The sequence below is a fragment of the Quercus suber genome, unplaced genomic scaffold (assembly GCF_002906115.3).
Source record: "Quercus suber isolate HL8 unplaced genomic scaffold, Cork oak 2.0 scaffold_117, whole genome shotgun sequence".
NCBI lineage: Eukaryota > Viridiplantae > Streptophyta > Magnoliopsida > Fagales > Fagaceae > Quercus > Quercus suber.
Genome location: NW_027069582.1, coordinates 152727 through 168027, shown reverse-complemented (window position 1 = coordinate 168027; position 15301 = coordinate 152727). Strand labels below are relative to the sequence as shown.

Here is a 15301-nt window from a genome sequence, read left to right as displayed (position 1 = left end):
AGTTCAATTTGAAATGCTTGGAACTGCAAAAAAGGTTTATGTTTTTGTGCAGAGTGGGCAATGGATATTTGAATTTCTTTGGGACACAACTAACTTCAAAAAAGTAAAATAAAATAACAGGTGTCTGTCTCTCTTGATGACACAATAATTCTACAAGGGGGTCGGGATAAGAAGCTGATTGAAGAAAGATGTGCAGAGGTATGCGTCTGGCTTTTCTCTTTAATTCCTTATTTATTTTTAAAATTTTTATTCAGTTTGCTATTCAATTGGATGAATTGTTTGCCAATTTTTTTGATCAATAATTTTGACACATTAGAAATGCACTTATTGCTACATGCATGGGTGAAATCACAATTCTGATGACCTCCCTATAGTGGTATAAAGCTCTTACCTTTGGTTTTTTTGGTTGTCCCATTGGCTTTTTAGTTTTTATTTTTAATACTCAAATTCAACTCAACTTTACTCACAAAACTTCATTTTCAAGGTTTTATTTGTTGAATTTCCTCAGCCAGCATCTACCTTGGTGTTTATTTGCAGTTAAATACTGACAGTGAGCATTTTGATTTGCTTTAGGCACCTGCATTCACAATAGACTCAAATACTGGTTTTGATGGTTATTGGCAAATTGTTGGAACATGGTATGGTTGATCTAGAGGCTGTTTGAAAAAATGCCTTGTGTTTATGGTATAAGTCCTCAACTGGAGCATCACTCTTGCATGGTTGATCTATTTGGCAGGGCTGGTTTGTTGCACAAAGCAAAAGATATTATCAAAACAATTCCTTACAGGCCAACTCCTGCCATGTGGGCTACACTAATAGGAGCCTGTCAGATTTATGGAAATACAGAATTAGGGGAGTGGGCAACTGAGAAACTGTTAGAAATGAGGCCTGAAAATTCAGGTTACTACGTCTCGATTGCTAATATGTATGCTGCTGATGGTCATTGGAACATGGTAGCTAAGGTTAGGACTTCCATGAGGGATTTGGGTGTGAGGAAGGCTCCTGGCAGTGCTTGGATTGACATGGGCTTGGGATTTTTACACTTTATTGGATGGATTAAATGAGCTAATGAAAGATGCGGGATATGTAGCAAGTGGGGATTTGGGCTTAAAAGTGTGAGATCTTTTGCTTGTATCTCTTGGCCTAGTATTAGGCCTCTCCTTGATTGTGTAAAGTAAATCTTCTAGCAAAATAATCTGAGATCTTTTGCTCTACTTGATGGCATCTACATGTAAGCTATCTAACTCCCTCTGATCATAACTAGTTTTCTTGGGGAACTAAACCCTCTTGTATCTCTTGGCTGCAGCTCATTTTTTTTTTTTTTTTTTTTATGGCCTGCCGTTACATTTCTCTTCTTTATACTGTTGCGTCCAACTTCAAGCCTTAATGCAGTCAGTGGTCCAACCAAACGTAGACATGAGGTAACTGTGGCACATCATGGTGCTGTTGCCACTGATGATCGTAGATGCTCCAGAATAGGGATGGAAGTTCTTCGGGAAGGAGGTCATGCTGTTGATGCATCAGTGGCTTCTGCTCTTTGCTTGGGGGTTGTAAGCCCAGCATCAAGTGGCATTGGTGGAGAAGCCTTTATGCTTCTCAGGCTATCCAGTGGGAAGGCACAAGCCTTTGATATGAGAGAAACTGCCCCCTTGAAAGCTTCTGAGGTAATCCAAATATCTTTACTAAAATCTTCTTTGGATTGGTTTTGAACTTGAGTGCAAACAGTTCCTATTAAGCTCAATATTGTAAATTGTAACAAAAGAATGGGGTTTCTTTCTTTTTATACTTCCTTACAAGGGTTACATTACAATTGGCACTTTTTAATAAATTTCTTGCATGTTAAAAAAGAAAAAAAAATGATATATGGGTCCGGTTAACGTGTGGCCCTAAGGGCACACATTAAGTTTTTTATTTTTAAAAATATTTTTTTGAAAATTAAAAAAGCTGTCATTATTTTTTCAATTTTAAAAAAAAAAATTTTAAAAAATAAAAATTAATGTATGTCCTAAGGACACATTAGTAAAATCTTTTTATTTTTTCTACCTCATTCATGTCTACTGTTGATGAGCATTTGAGTTGTATGCTTTGGTTGAAGAGCTCTTATTAGTTAGTACTCAATTTTTATTACAATAATGGACCTGGTTTACATGGTCAGAAGCTTGCACCAGTGTTTGGCTAGATAAAATTCTGCACCTGGAAGACCCAAGACAGTCAAAACATTGCCTAGCTGAATGGATCTTTACCATCTGATAATTTGCGTAATTTCCCATGTTTATTCATCCCATCTACAACACTCAATTTCTTTTCCATGAATGGTCTTCTATTTAGCTCCGTCCAATTCTCCACCCCAACTTCCCTACCACCACCCCCTCCCCCAAAAACTGAAAGAGTTTTTGCACATGCATGTCCAAAGATTATGACCCAATAATCCTTATAAATAAAAATTAGTTGTTGCAATTAATACATATCTGCATAGTTTATATTTCGAACATGAAGACATCTGGGAAACTTACCATTTTAAGATACAGATGAAATTGACATATATTGGAATTGTAATTGTGAACTCATATTGCTTGTTAAACTTTATGTTGCATGTAAATGATTCTTGAAATCACTCTTACATAGTTATTCATTATCAGAATATGTATGTGGCAATGCTACTCTGAAAGGTAAAGGTGCCCTCTCCATAGCAATTCCAGGGGAACTTGCAGGCCTTTACAAAGCTTGGAAACAACATGGAAGGCTTCCTTGGAAGAGGCTTGTGAGGCCAGCTGAGCGTCATGCTCATTTGGGATTTAAGATATCACCATATCTCCGCATGCAGATGGTCAATACAGAATCTGGGATCTTGGCCAATAAGGGACTCAGAGATATATTTACTTCAAATGGAAGTTTTTTGCAGGCAGGTGATATCTGTCGCAATGAGAAACTAGCACATACACTAAGAAAAATTTCAAAATTTGGTCCGGTGGCCTTGTATAATGGCTCAATTGGATTCAATTTGGTTAGAGATATTCAGAAGGTTGGAGGCATACTGACAATGAAGGATTTGCTAAGTTATAAAGTAAAATTGAAAGAACCAATATCTGCTAACATTTTAGGGCTTAAATTGCTTGCAATGCCTCCTCCTTCAGGGGGTCCTCCAATGATACTTGTGAGTATATTTCTGATCAGCTTTGGTGTCATATTCTTTCCTTTCTTCTTCTTCTACTTTTTTTTTTTTTTGGATTTTTTTTTGACCCAGCTTTATTTGTCTGCTACCACAGATGTTAAACATTCTTTCTCAATATGCCATCCCTTTGGGCGTATCTGGCACACTTGGGTTCCATAGAGAAATTGAGGCTTTGAAACATGTATTTGCTGTGAGGATGAATCTTGGTGATCCTGACTTTGTTGATGTGTCAAAAGTTCTAGCTGATATGCTCTCTCCTAAGTTCGCTAAAGAATTAAAGAAACAAATAAATGACAATATGACATTTGATCCTAGTCTTTATGGTGGCAGGTAAGCTGTTGCATTGGTAGAGAATCGGTTTGTATATAAGATTTTAAAGATAAATAACTTATATCCAACCTTTTTATATTATATTATATTGATTTTTTGAAGAACTTAGCTTTGTGCTGTCTTAAATTCTTGCATGTAATTTTACAGAATCCAATCTTGTTGTGTCATCTTAGTGCCAAAGTTAAGGTCTTAAATTTAGTTCACTTTTTGGTTCTTATATGAAAAAATTGAAGTGTCTAATCCGGAAAAGCGATGTTTGCGTGTCAAATATTGAACTTTTTCTGGTTTATTTTTCTGGTGATGCTCCTCAGACATTGAATAAATCATCAATTTGCGGTCTATGTTAGTTGTGTCACAATTTAGTTGGTAATGAAAGTGTCCATTTGAGTACCGTGGAGATGTAATAAATCTAGGACGAGTATGAAGATGATTTATAAAGCATTATAATCTTGACATTGAACGTTCGATTTATTCTAACTAGTCGCTAACCCGTGCGATGCACGGGGAAGCTCCTGAGTATATAACATGTACCACAATATGTAATATTATATGATACATTAGGAAAAAAATACAATTTATTGAACAAAACTCCAAAAAAATCTATAATTAAATAGAAAATTAAATTATGTTAGCAATACAAAACTATTCACTCACTAAAAACCAATTTGAAAACCTTTTTCAAAACCCAAGTGCCTTTTGATAGAAAACACCGTACAAACATATAAAGAAAATTTGAACAATGGTTTTAATGAATTTAATTAAGAAAATTTTATTTGTTGAAAGTTGATAGAAGTACAGTTGTAAGTGAGAGTCTTAAAAATTGTTCAAAGTTGTACATAAGCAAATAACCAAATAAGCTAACGGTCATTAACTACTAATTATTAAATGTCTAAAGTAATGATTACTGAAGCAGCAACAAGAGGAACTTGTCAGTGGGCTGGCAGAGCTAGCCTGATCCTGTTTTCAATTTCTCATTCAAATGAAAGATTTGCACCCTTGAAACTAAAGTGGAAAATTAGAGCAAGACCATATCGGTAAGTATGTAAAGCATGGCTTCAAATGGCCAAGAGAGACCATATGATTAAAATTACCAGTTGTACAATATGATTAAAAAACATATGTTCAGGCATACACTATTTTACTTTAAGCGGTTGTCGTTAATCAATGATTTTTCCCAATAGAAAGTTCACAAAATTCAATTTCCCTTTCAATTAAAAATAAAATTCACTAAATTGCAGCATTTTTCAAAACATTCAGTTATCAAATTATACAAATCACTGTCATTCCAGTGACCGAAAAATATCTTGTAGTGGAGTATTTCTAGCAATTTCTATTATTTTTGAACGTTGTTCATTTTCCATTGAAAGCACTAGATTTGATGCCAACTTGTATCGAATACGTTCCGACCAACTCTCCTAAAAAAAGTAGACATTGTTGATGAATAAGAAGCTTAAGCAAATTATGCAAAAACTGTAAAATATACTTCCAATAAATATATTACCATCAAGGTTAGATTCTGTTTGATGATTTTTGTATGCATGTGCTTAATAACATACATGCCGCAATCATACCTGAAATATGAAAACAATTAAAATTTTAAAAACCCAAAGATTCACACAATAGTTATCCGTATGTGCAAATCTACAATTTAGTACGTACCCATTATTTTGTATAACATCCAACGGAGGTGATTTCAATGGAAATTTGGTAATACTATTAGTGTAGCTGTCTTTCTCCAGATAACTCAATAACTTATCAAGACCTTTTACCTATGGCAAAGTGAGATTATAAGCAATTATTAAGTACAAAACTTAACTAAACCACATATCAAAATTGTTATTGAAATCAATAAAAAAAGAGACAGTACCACTGTTTGCACGTTTTTTATTCGAATGTCTTGTCTAGTTGTGCTTGGCAAAGAGTCCAATATATGTATACATTTTTTTCTTGAACTAAAGTCAATGACACATAAGTACCAGTGACTATTATTGTCATTCATAGGAATATAAATCTGCAAGTACAAACAAGCAATGTATTAGCATGTGTTAATGAGAAATCCAACAAGTGTGTTGAATAAATTTACCTGTTCACAACACATCAATCTTGACATATACTTGTCGTCGTCCCTATATGTCCTTTTAAACCATTCTAGTGTGGGATTACCATCTTCTTCAATCATTTTTTGCTACAAACATATATATATATATATATAGAAATAACTAAGGAATTAAATACTATAAGCACAACCCGAAACATATATAAAAAATGAAAAGTAATGTGTTAATTAAATACTATATGCACAACCAAAAATAATAAAGCAAACTTACCGAGAAATGTGTTGGCAAATGCCACGCATATAGTTCTCCATACTTTTTCTCTTCCAAAGTCATCATGCAAATGGTCAAGTTAATAATCTAGCACAAAATTTATTGTTACAATTAGTGAATAAATAAACAAAATTAATATTATATTTTCCTATTTTAATTTCATAAACTAACCTGACTGCTTATCCATTGGCTAGGGAGCAATGAAAAAAAAGCCGCACGATCACCATATTCATATTTCATACTCGCAAGAACTTCGCTGAACATTATTTATTGACATATTATTTAGTTAGATCTTATTCAAAAAATGCATTAATATTAGTTTCTATATAAAAAACAAAAATGACAAACCTCCCATCTAAATCCTTATTGAAAATATAATTGCATATGATCTTCTCTAATTCAGTAAATGGTGCGAACTCATTGATACTCTCCTCATCAACCAGTCCAGATTCCTAAAACAATATAGTATATAATAATTAACATAGGAAAATATGTTGTATTCACACCCTAATTTATTAATGTACACATTAAAGGATTCACCTGGGATGTATCTTTGATTTTTTTCCTCTTTTTCAAATTCGGAACAACTTGGGAGGTGACAATTGGACTACGTTTTAGAGATTTGGTGACTTTACTCTTAGCAGAATGTGTAACACATGATGCAGTAATTCTATTGTTATGTGGGAAAGTTAATTGTAGCATATCCACATCCTGCACAATATATAACAAATAAACAAAATTAAAAAATTGTGTAGCTAATAAAAATTCTAAACAATTTTAAAATAATTAACTAGCAAGTACTCTATTGCTTACCACATTACGAGATAGGACTGTTTTGCTACCAGGTTTTTGAATGGATTTGCTTAGCCCAACCATGTGAACATTGCGGTCATTCTCCATTGTGTCTTGTATTGGAGATGGTGACACCGTCTTAAATTCTCTTTTAATGGGTACTGTATCATCTTGGTGCATTTTGTCTTGAACTGGAGATGTAGACTTTTTCTTAGATTCTTTTTTAACATGAACTGTATCATCTTGGTCCATTTTATCTTGGACTAGAGATATAGACTCTTTCTTAGGTAGCACCTTTGTCTCATTTTTAAGCTCTTCTACAATATCATTTAGGTTCAAATCAATGGTATGTCCACTATGTTCCATTTTTGCTACATTCTTTAACTCCAAACAAATAGGTTTGGATGTATCATCTTGGCGCCTTTTGTCTTGAACTGGAGATGTAGACTCTTTCTTAGATTCTTTTTTAACATGAATTGTATCATCCTGGTCCATTTTGTCTTGGACTAGAGATGTAGACTCTTTCTTAGGCAGCACCATTGTCTCATTTTTAAGGTCTTCTACGATATCATATAGGTCCAAATCAATGGTATGTCTAGTATGTTCCCTTTTTGCTACATTCTTTAACTCCAAACAAATATCATTCTTAAATGTTTCTGTATTGTTTGCAAAGACATTCTTTAACTCCAAAACAATCTCATTCTTAAATGTTTCCATATTGTTTGCAATGACATTCTTCAACTCTAAAAAAATATCATTCTTAAATGTTTCCATATTGTTTGCAATGACATTCTTCCACTCCAAAACAATATCTTTCTTAAATGTTTCCATATTTTTTGCAATGACATTCACGCTGTTATGCAAAACTAGCATATAATCTCTAATACTTGTTAATGATTGCTCAAATGTACGAGTTGCTTCATCAGAATCCTGTGGATTAATTTATAGGAACAATCATAAAAACATGTCCATTATCAAAAAATCATCAAAGTCATAAAATTTATTAGGTAGAAATGATACCATATTTGGCTTGTGTTCATCCCTACATGGCATAGCATGAGACTGATTAATACATTGCTTTTCCAATGGAATACTAGCAGTCTCATATCCATCTTCCATTTGTGTTATTACTAACTATGATAAACATAAAATAAATAATGTCAACTACATACGGTAAAAATTCAAATAAGCACTAGATTTAATAGAATAATAAGTATTCAAACATTATAAAAAAATCAATTGTTACCTTAGGACTATCAAAACCTCCAATTGATTGTAATTTCAGCATCCTTTGCTTAACTTCCTCTTTTCCCCAAAAACAAATACGTGGTCGAAGTCGTTTGGAAACATGTTCAACGTCAATTTCAACGTTAACGTGTTCAAAATAAAACAACTGCAAATGTATAAAATGTTTATAAAATTATAATCAAGATTCATAGAAATTTAAGAAACAAAATTGTATTCTTAAATGTAACTATTTACTACATATTACCATTAATAACAACACGCAACCATCAACTGCTACAAGATTATTGTCTTTATGTTTGCGTACACCTTGAATGAGAAAATCTAGCACGAACTTCGCCCAATTCAAGTTTCTAGTCTCTTCAACATTGCGGCAAATTAAAACAAAAGACCGTTTTATATAAGATTTTGTAGTGGGACATAACAGAGTACCCACTATAAACAACAAAAAATAACTCACAAATTCATTTCCGAATGTTTCCATCTTATTCAACTCATCCTCTAAGAGCTTAATTGGTATGTCCCCTTCCACTTTTAATCCATATTGTTGGCACATATGATTTATCTCTTCTGCGCTCCCAACAATAGATATATCAACCCCATTTGATTTTATTCCTAAAATATATTCTACATCTTCAGTGGAAATTGGTAACCTCTTACCACAAATATCCAATGCGCATGAATTTTGGTCAAAATGATCAATTAACCATTTGCATAAATCTCTATCCAAATTTATAAACTTTAAATTCAAAAAACTACCAAACCCTAACTCTTGAATGACAGATTTTTGTCTTAGATTCAATTTGTTAACCATTGAAAGAACGCGACCAAGGGTACACCGAGTATCTAATGAAACCTGCATTATAAAATGAATAAAAATGGATTTATAACGAAATTTAATACATAGTGATGCATTCTAAAAGTTTCATAGGTAAATACTTACTTTACGTGGTTTGCAAGGAATATTATGTTTTAAATTTGCATAATTTTCACAATTCTCACGTGCTTCCCTCCTATACTCTAATTTAGAGTCTTCATCAAGATTATTCCACTTTTTTGTAATCTCATCCTTAACCTGTAATTTTAGATTTTCATACTCAAGTATGATGTCCATGAACATGTGAACTAAACAATAATAATAACATACAAAAATATAGGTATTATTCAACTTACAGCTTTGCTTATCTTGACAATGCCTTCAGCTTTCATCATTTCTACTTGCTTTTTACTAAAAATCCAAATTGAACAAAACTCACTTTCTTGAATATAACAATAGGATAAATAAAACAAGAGAATATATACTGAATTGCGTGAATCTTACTAATAAATTATAAATGCTCCAAGTGGTCTTTTCGGGGGCCTAACTTGGAGAGCATCTTGCTCTTCAATGGCATCTTGCTCTTCAATGTTCTTCACTCTCCCCATACTCCTATCGCAATATAGCATGAAAAAAAAAACAAGGTAAGCAATAACATGCATTAAAAAATAAATTCATTTCACAGTTGAAAGATCCTACAAACGTTTTTTTCACTCTAAATGGTTGATAATTCTTAAATACATTTCACAGTTGACTTTGATATTTCATATATTCCAATCAATGAATTATTTACCATATAATTTATATATCTTGAATCAACAGAAGCCCAAATAGATGAATAGGGTCCCTAATAATGAGAGAAATGAAAAAAGTAGGCCAGATTATCAATAATCAAAAAGGTTGAACAAGATACAATACAAGCAGCACTGGAAATAATGTAAAATGCCAATGACCCAATAGGTCTGAAGCTTAAGAGATTTCTATGACATATTCGATTGTTGTCCATATGACAGGACAAAGAAGATTTTTTTTTTTTTTGTTATCTCTTCCCAGCCGTACACTTTAAATATAATGGCCTTCCATTGTGGACTGGTGGGTTTTGCTTCTGGGTAGGATAAGCTAAGATAAGGTTTTGTGGGGTTCCATTGTCCATCTTGACCTTTTTGTTTAAGTTCCACACTCTTTGTCTCTCACTCACTCACTCAAATAAAGGTTTTTATAAATTTTTAATCACGCTCTAGGACATGACCATAAACTGGAAGAAAGACATGAGGTTCGGCAGAGAGAAGTATATATATCCTCTAGGACATGACCATAAACTGAAGGTACATATTATATACGCACTTACAAATCCTGAGGAATAATTGTTATCCTAATTCATGAAGACCCACATGAGTTGACATAAATATTCATGTATGACTTGCAAGCATGTTGAATGTGTAAATTTAATAAGTCATTATACAGTTTTTTTTTTTAAAGAAAGAATTATAAAATAGAGATCATATTTTTTTTTATAAGTAAAAAGAAGTATAATCAAAGAGATACCTCATGAAAAACAAAAGGTAGAGCAAGGAGATCATATATTTAATTTTAGTTTTAAATTAAACTATAAAGTTACAATTATATAGATATCCAACTTTTAGTTTCTACTTGGTACAAGTTAAACCTTTCATGGCTCTATATTCAATAAAATTTTATATTTGCTGTACTTAAGACCTACCTAGACTTAAAAATAATTCTTTATGAATGGCAAGAGGTATTTTGGTACCAAAATTGCCTTAAAATAACTAGGATCCACATGAAGGGGGAAAAAAGGATCTTAAGAGTAACTCAGGTGAGCTTCAATTGCTTTTAAGTTTTAATTGATTATTAGTACCCACTTGGTAAAATTAATGTCAGCCTTTTGAAAATCAGGTAAATTAATAAATAAATAAAACTACATCTAGAAAAAATAGTTCAGTTTATATACAAAAAATTACTTTTAAAAAATTCAATTTAAAACCCTGTTAGTTAATAGGCACCTAAAAACAATAAGTCTAAAGTCACTAGTTTTTTCACAAAAATTTTCACAACCATCAAGATGATAAATTATAAATGGTAAACAATAAAATGGTGGTAGTGATGAGCCCAAATGAAAATCACTAATAACTTGACAACTTAATATTTCTAAAATTTATTGTTACAAATATTATGTTTGTAGCATTACTTCACCGAGAATCTAGATTGCACAATTTTAAAACTATAAGATGAAATTGGTGCCGTTGAAATTTTAAGATTTAATTGATGCCAAGATCAAACAGTGGGTTTGTAACATAGTTCTTACCTGAAATATATGATCAGGTAAGAAAACTTGGTGAATATTTTAGGATTATCTTCTCATAGTTAGTCGCCAGATTTCTTGAGTCTGTAATCTACATAAACCTTCTAGGTAGATCAAAAAATGTCAAGCTTTCCCTAAATCCCAAAAAGGTATGAAAGAAGTGATTAAATCCTGCTGAAATATTCAATGAATATCATTTCATCTGATAGTACTTGACACATGATGCCATCCTTTGGACTACAGCTGATGTTGCATAACCGCAATTTCAAAATTTTAGCACACATTGTCCAAGACACTCTCAATATTTTCACAATATGTTTCAATTATTGGCACATTTTATTAAAGGAAACTCATTTAAATCCCACAAGAAATCTCTCTTTGTGCAGACACTTCAAAGAGAGCTTCAGTCAGAATATTAGAAGTGAATGATCTAAAGATTTTTTTTTTATTTTTTATAGATGTCCTCTATCTTAAATGTGACCTCCCTATATGTCCAACATATTGTCAACACACTTTATAATTCAAAATTTGAAGCCGTACATGCAGAAAAATTGGTGAGAGATCCAAGAATCTAATTCTGGCATTTTATGATTGTTCTACTACCTCCTTCATCGCTTTGCCAAAAGTCAAAGAAAAACAAAGGAAAAAAGATGCTTGCAGCAAACACAGATTCAAGCATAGAAATGGAAAAGAAAAAAAAAAAAAAAGATTTCATGCAAAGATTGCACCATTTTTTGGCCCTAAAGAGGATGAACTTATGCTTGGATACAGAGAAGTTAGGGAATGTCCTCGTATTGGACAGTCATAATTCAATTTCTGATACTGTTACCCTACTATGTCATTCAATATAGAATGAGAACAAAACAAGCTTGTGTATATCTCTGATTTACATAACAAATTTTAAGCACTGTAAGACAGGGTATTTGTCCTAGTGCAACTAGCATAAATAAGACAGGGTATTATGTTTGTAGCATTACTTCACCGAGAATCTAGATTGCACAATTTTAAAACTATAATATGAAATTGGTGCCGTTGAAATTTTAAGATTTAATTGATGCCAAGATCAAACAGTGGGTTTGCAACAATTTTAAAACTAGTTAAAAAAAAAACTAGTTAAACTAAAGGCTCCTAATTCTCTCAGGATAACAACATAAATGGGCAGATTTGGATAAGTTTGGATTTGGGATGGAAATTTTTCTAAAATTTGGTCAAGCATTACGTTCTGAACGCCACTTATTGAGTATATTGTCATATATAAGTTAGATTGGATATGTCCAACCATGTCATTCATAGATCATAGTTTTATATTGAAACATTTTGCAATGACAAACTGAACTAGATAATCTGTAGTAGGTATGGTGATACATGTGATTCAATAAATGCTGGTTTCCAATCTTGTTTATCAAGGGATGAACCTACATGATCCACAAAATATGCACCTTTCCATTCTTTTCTTCTTTGAGCCATTTAGGTGAACCAAAACCACATAGACATCATTAAAGGTAAACCATAAACATCACAGAACCTAGTTGAAACTTGGAAGCAAAATGAAGTAATGAACCAACTAAGGCATTAAAAAAAAATGTGTGAATCGCAATTTCTGACTTCTAGGCTTTGGATGGTCTTACATGCGTAGATTATTGCCTTTCTAATTTTTACTGTATCAATACCAACTCATTTTGTTTCATTGGTTTTTTCTTTTCTGCTAATATGCAGCAAAGTGTTTGTTTTCTTAGCCTCAAAGAAATGAACTCTCTTTCTATAACGAAAGATGTACAAACTACAAAGCCATCATGCTTACATTACCTAGATTTTTATTCATAAAGTCAAGAGGGGAGAGAAACTATAACCAGTTCACTTTTTTTTTTACTTTAGCATTATGGAATATGAAATGTGTGCACTAAGCACATCCCATGAACACGTGCTAGAGAGAGAGAGAGAGAGAGAGAGAGAGAGATGTGTTTTGATTTGGTTTGTCACACCTAAAACCTTAGCGTTTTAATTGAATTGTAAGTACTAAGTGCATAAGACAAGCATGAGAGGAAAAAGTCAATAATTCTAACTTTTACACATTCGTTATAGATGTTCTATATAAAGAACCTGTGGGGTAGAACTAGGATGAAGTGAAAAGAGATGCCATTACACAACCAAATAATAATATATGTCGCTAAGATGAACCATGCAATTTATTAAACCTTCAAGTTTTGCTCCAGATTGAAGATGATGTGATGTAATTTTTTGATTAAGCAAGTGTTGCAGGTAGTTGGATTTTTAATTCAAAAAGGGGGATAAAGCCAATCATGATGGTTAGTCGTTTATTCGGTATCATCTTGATTCAGAGTACCTCACCTCACCTAGGAAAAACCAAAGCTAGAATAAACTCTCAATGAGAAATAATGTAACCTGATTTTTCACAGTAACTGGACTAAAATAGAAAAAAGAAAAATAGTTAGCTAATCCTAATTTGAAAGTAATCACTGGGCTGAACCTGAAACTATTTGTGCAGCATCTGTTGTTGAAACTAATGCTAAAAGAGGGACACAATTTTGATACAGGAGATGATCTAATTAGGAAGGCTGTTTTTATTACAACTTCAATTTATGGTGAACATCATCCAGATAAAATATCTGCTCCTGAAACTCTGAGCAAACTCACCAGGCTTCTTTCAAATTCTAAATTTTAGAGAAACCAACTCTAAAATTGGAAACCAACACTAAAATTGGTGTTCTTACTGCCAAGGCAGTTGAAAAAAAAAAAAATCTCCTAAGTCCGTAGGTTCATAGTATCGTGTCCTCCCCACACTCCCAACCAAATCTAATCTTATCCCAACTTATGGATAAGGGTTCCACGTCTCACATCCCAAACTCAAAAGTGTAAAGTTTTTTTTTTCTTTTTTTTTTGAGAAACCAGTCTGTGATACAGACCGATGCTTTTATTAAAACATAAGAAAACTAATCAAACAGAGCAAGGGGGATAATGTCCCTAGGTAAGTCTTCAACCCAAACTTGACGTTCTAATTTTAGCCCAACCCGAGATTTCTTTGCCAAAGCATCGGCAACCTTATTACAATTTCGTTTCACATCGCAGTAGAGATCTAGGCAATCAATGGTGGACTGTCAAGCCCTTCGGTATAAAGATTAATTTGTCAAATAAATAAGAATCGAAACTCAAAAACAAAACAATAATATCATAAACCCACAAAGTTTAGAGAAATAATATAAACCCATATCAGCGTTAATCATATGTAAAGAGAGAACCTGAAGATTGTGGGTGGCGCCGCCGATTTAGAATGGAAGAGAAGAAGCGCCGCTGAGTCGTCCGGGAAGAGAAGAAGCGCCGCTGAGTTGGGTTGGATATGAGTGCGCCGCTGATGTGAATATGGATTGGAAGAGAATAAGCTAGAAAGCGGTGCCGACGAGTGGATTGGATGAGAAGAAGCGCCTTCGATTTGAGGTTGTGGGTGCGCCGGGCTCTGAGGGTTTTGTGGTATCAACTGTCTAATTTGAGGATTTTGTTTACAGAGAGGCAAACAGAGCAACGAGCTAGAAAGGTAGAGAAGCAAACGTGATAACGGGAGAAAGGACTGAAGCGTGATGAATGTTTTAGTTTTTTTGTTTATATAATAAAACCTGTTTAACCGGTAACCCAAAACCCTTAAAATTATATCAACGGACAAGATCAAAACTATAATAAATCAACGACTCAGATATAGGTGGGTACCGTACCCCCCCTTTTTTGAGGGGGTACGGTAGAATGACCCATTAATCAAATACTGCGTTAGCCAGTTGACCCAAATAATGTGAAGACAAATTAATATTTGAAGAGGAATAATTAATAATCACAATATCAAAAATTAAGAAGGAAATTATTGTCATACAGATGTTTATCTAGCACCACCACTATAGATATATATAGGCCATATTTGGGTTGTCCAATTCTCATCACCCATTATTAAATTCTCATTACTCACTTTTAGGGAAATCCACACTATTTGTACTTGTTTAGCCTTGTTTTAACTTCTCACTTTCTATCGCTTATGACTCAAAAAATGAGTTAGGGCATTAGGTATATGTGTTTGAAAGTATGTGTTTTGTTATTTGAAAATATGTGTAAAAATATGTATAAATAAAAATAATATATAAAAATGTATTATTTAAAAACTAAAAAGATGTGTATAAGCAAAGTACCAAACACCCCTTTAGAACGATGAAAAATGAAAACACATTTCCGTTGTTTCCGGATCATGCGAGATGAGTGATGGTGGCAAAATTGTAATTAACTAAAGTCAAGTGGGTCCC

The 15301-nt window shown here is 33.0% G+C and overlaps 2 protein-coding genes across 2 annotated transcripts; one reads left to right on the top strand and one right to left on the bottom strand.

Moving 5' to 3' along the window:
* The first annotated feature begins 1068 nt into the window (after positions 1-1068).
* LOC112016736 (glutathione hydrolase 1-like) lies at positions 1069-3708 on the top strand. The gene is given in 5 exon segments (XM_065775665.1): positions 1069-1115; positions 1307-1664; positions 2640-2646; positions 2649-3154; positions 3267-3708. Coding segments are annotated over 5 exon segments (1158 nt in total). The 3' UTR covers positions 3507-3708.
* Positions 3709-4687: 979 nt separating this feature from the next.
* Positions 4688-14598, bottom strand: LOC112016737 (uncharacterized). The gene is made up of 17 exons (XM_065775680.1): positions 14261-14598; positions 9188-9295; positions 9040-9094; positions 8810-8941; positions 8114-8722; positions 7868-8014; positions 7642-7755; positions 6643-7551; positions 6370-6540; positions 6178-6281; positions 6001-6085; positions 5830-5916; positions 5586-5687; positions 5370-5513; positions 5162-5271; positions 5004-5073; positions 4688-4917 (listed from the first exon to the last, which is right to left on the bottom strand). The coding sequence occupies exons 2-17, from the start codon at positions 9289-9291 to the stop codon at positions 4783-4785; spliced, it is 3078 nt and encodes a 1025-aa protein (XP_065631752.1). The 5' UTR covers positions 9292-9295; positions 14261-14598; the 3' UTR covers positions 4688-4782.
* Positions 14599-15301: the final 703 nt, after the last annotated feature.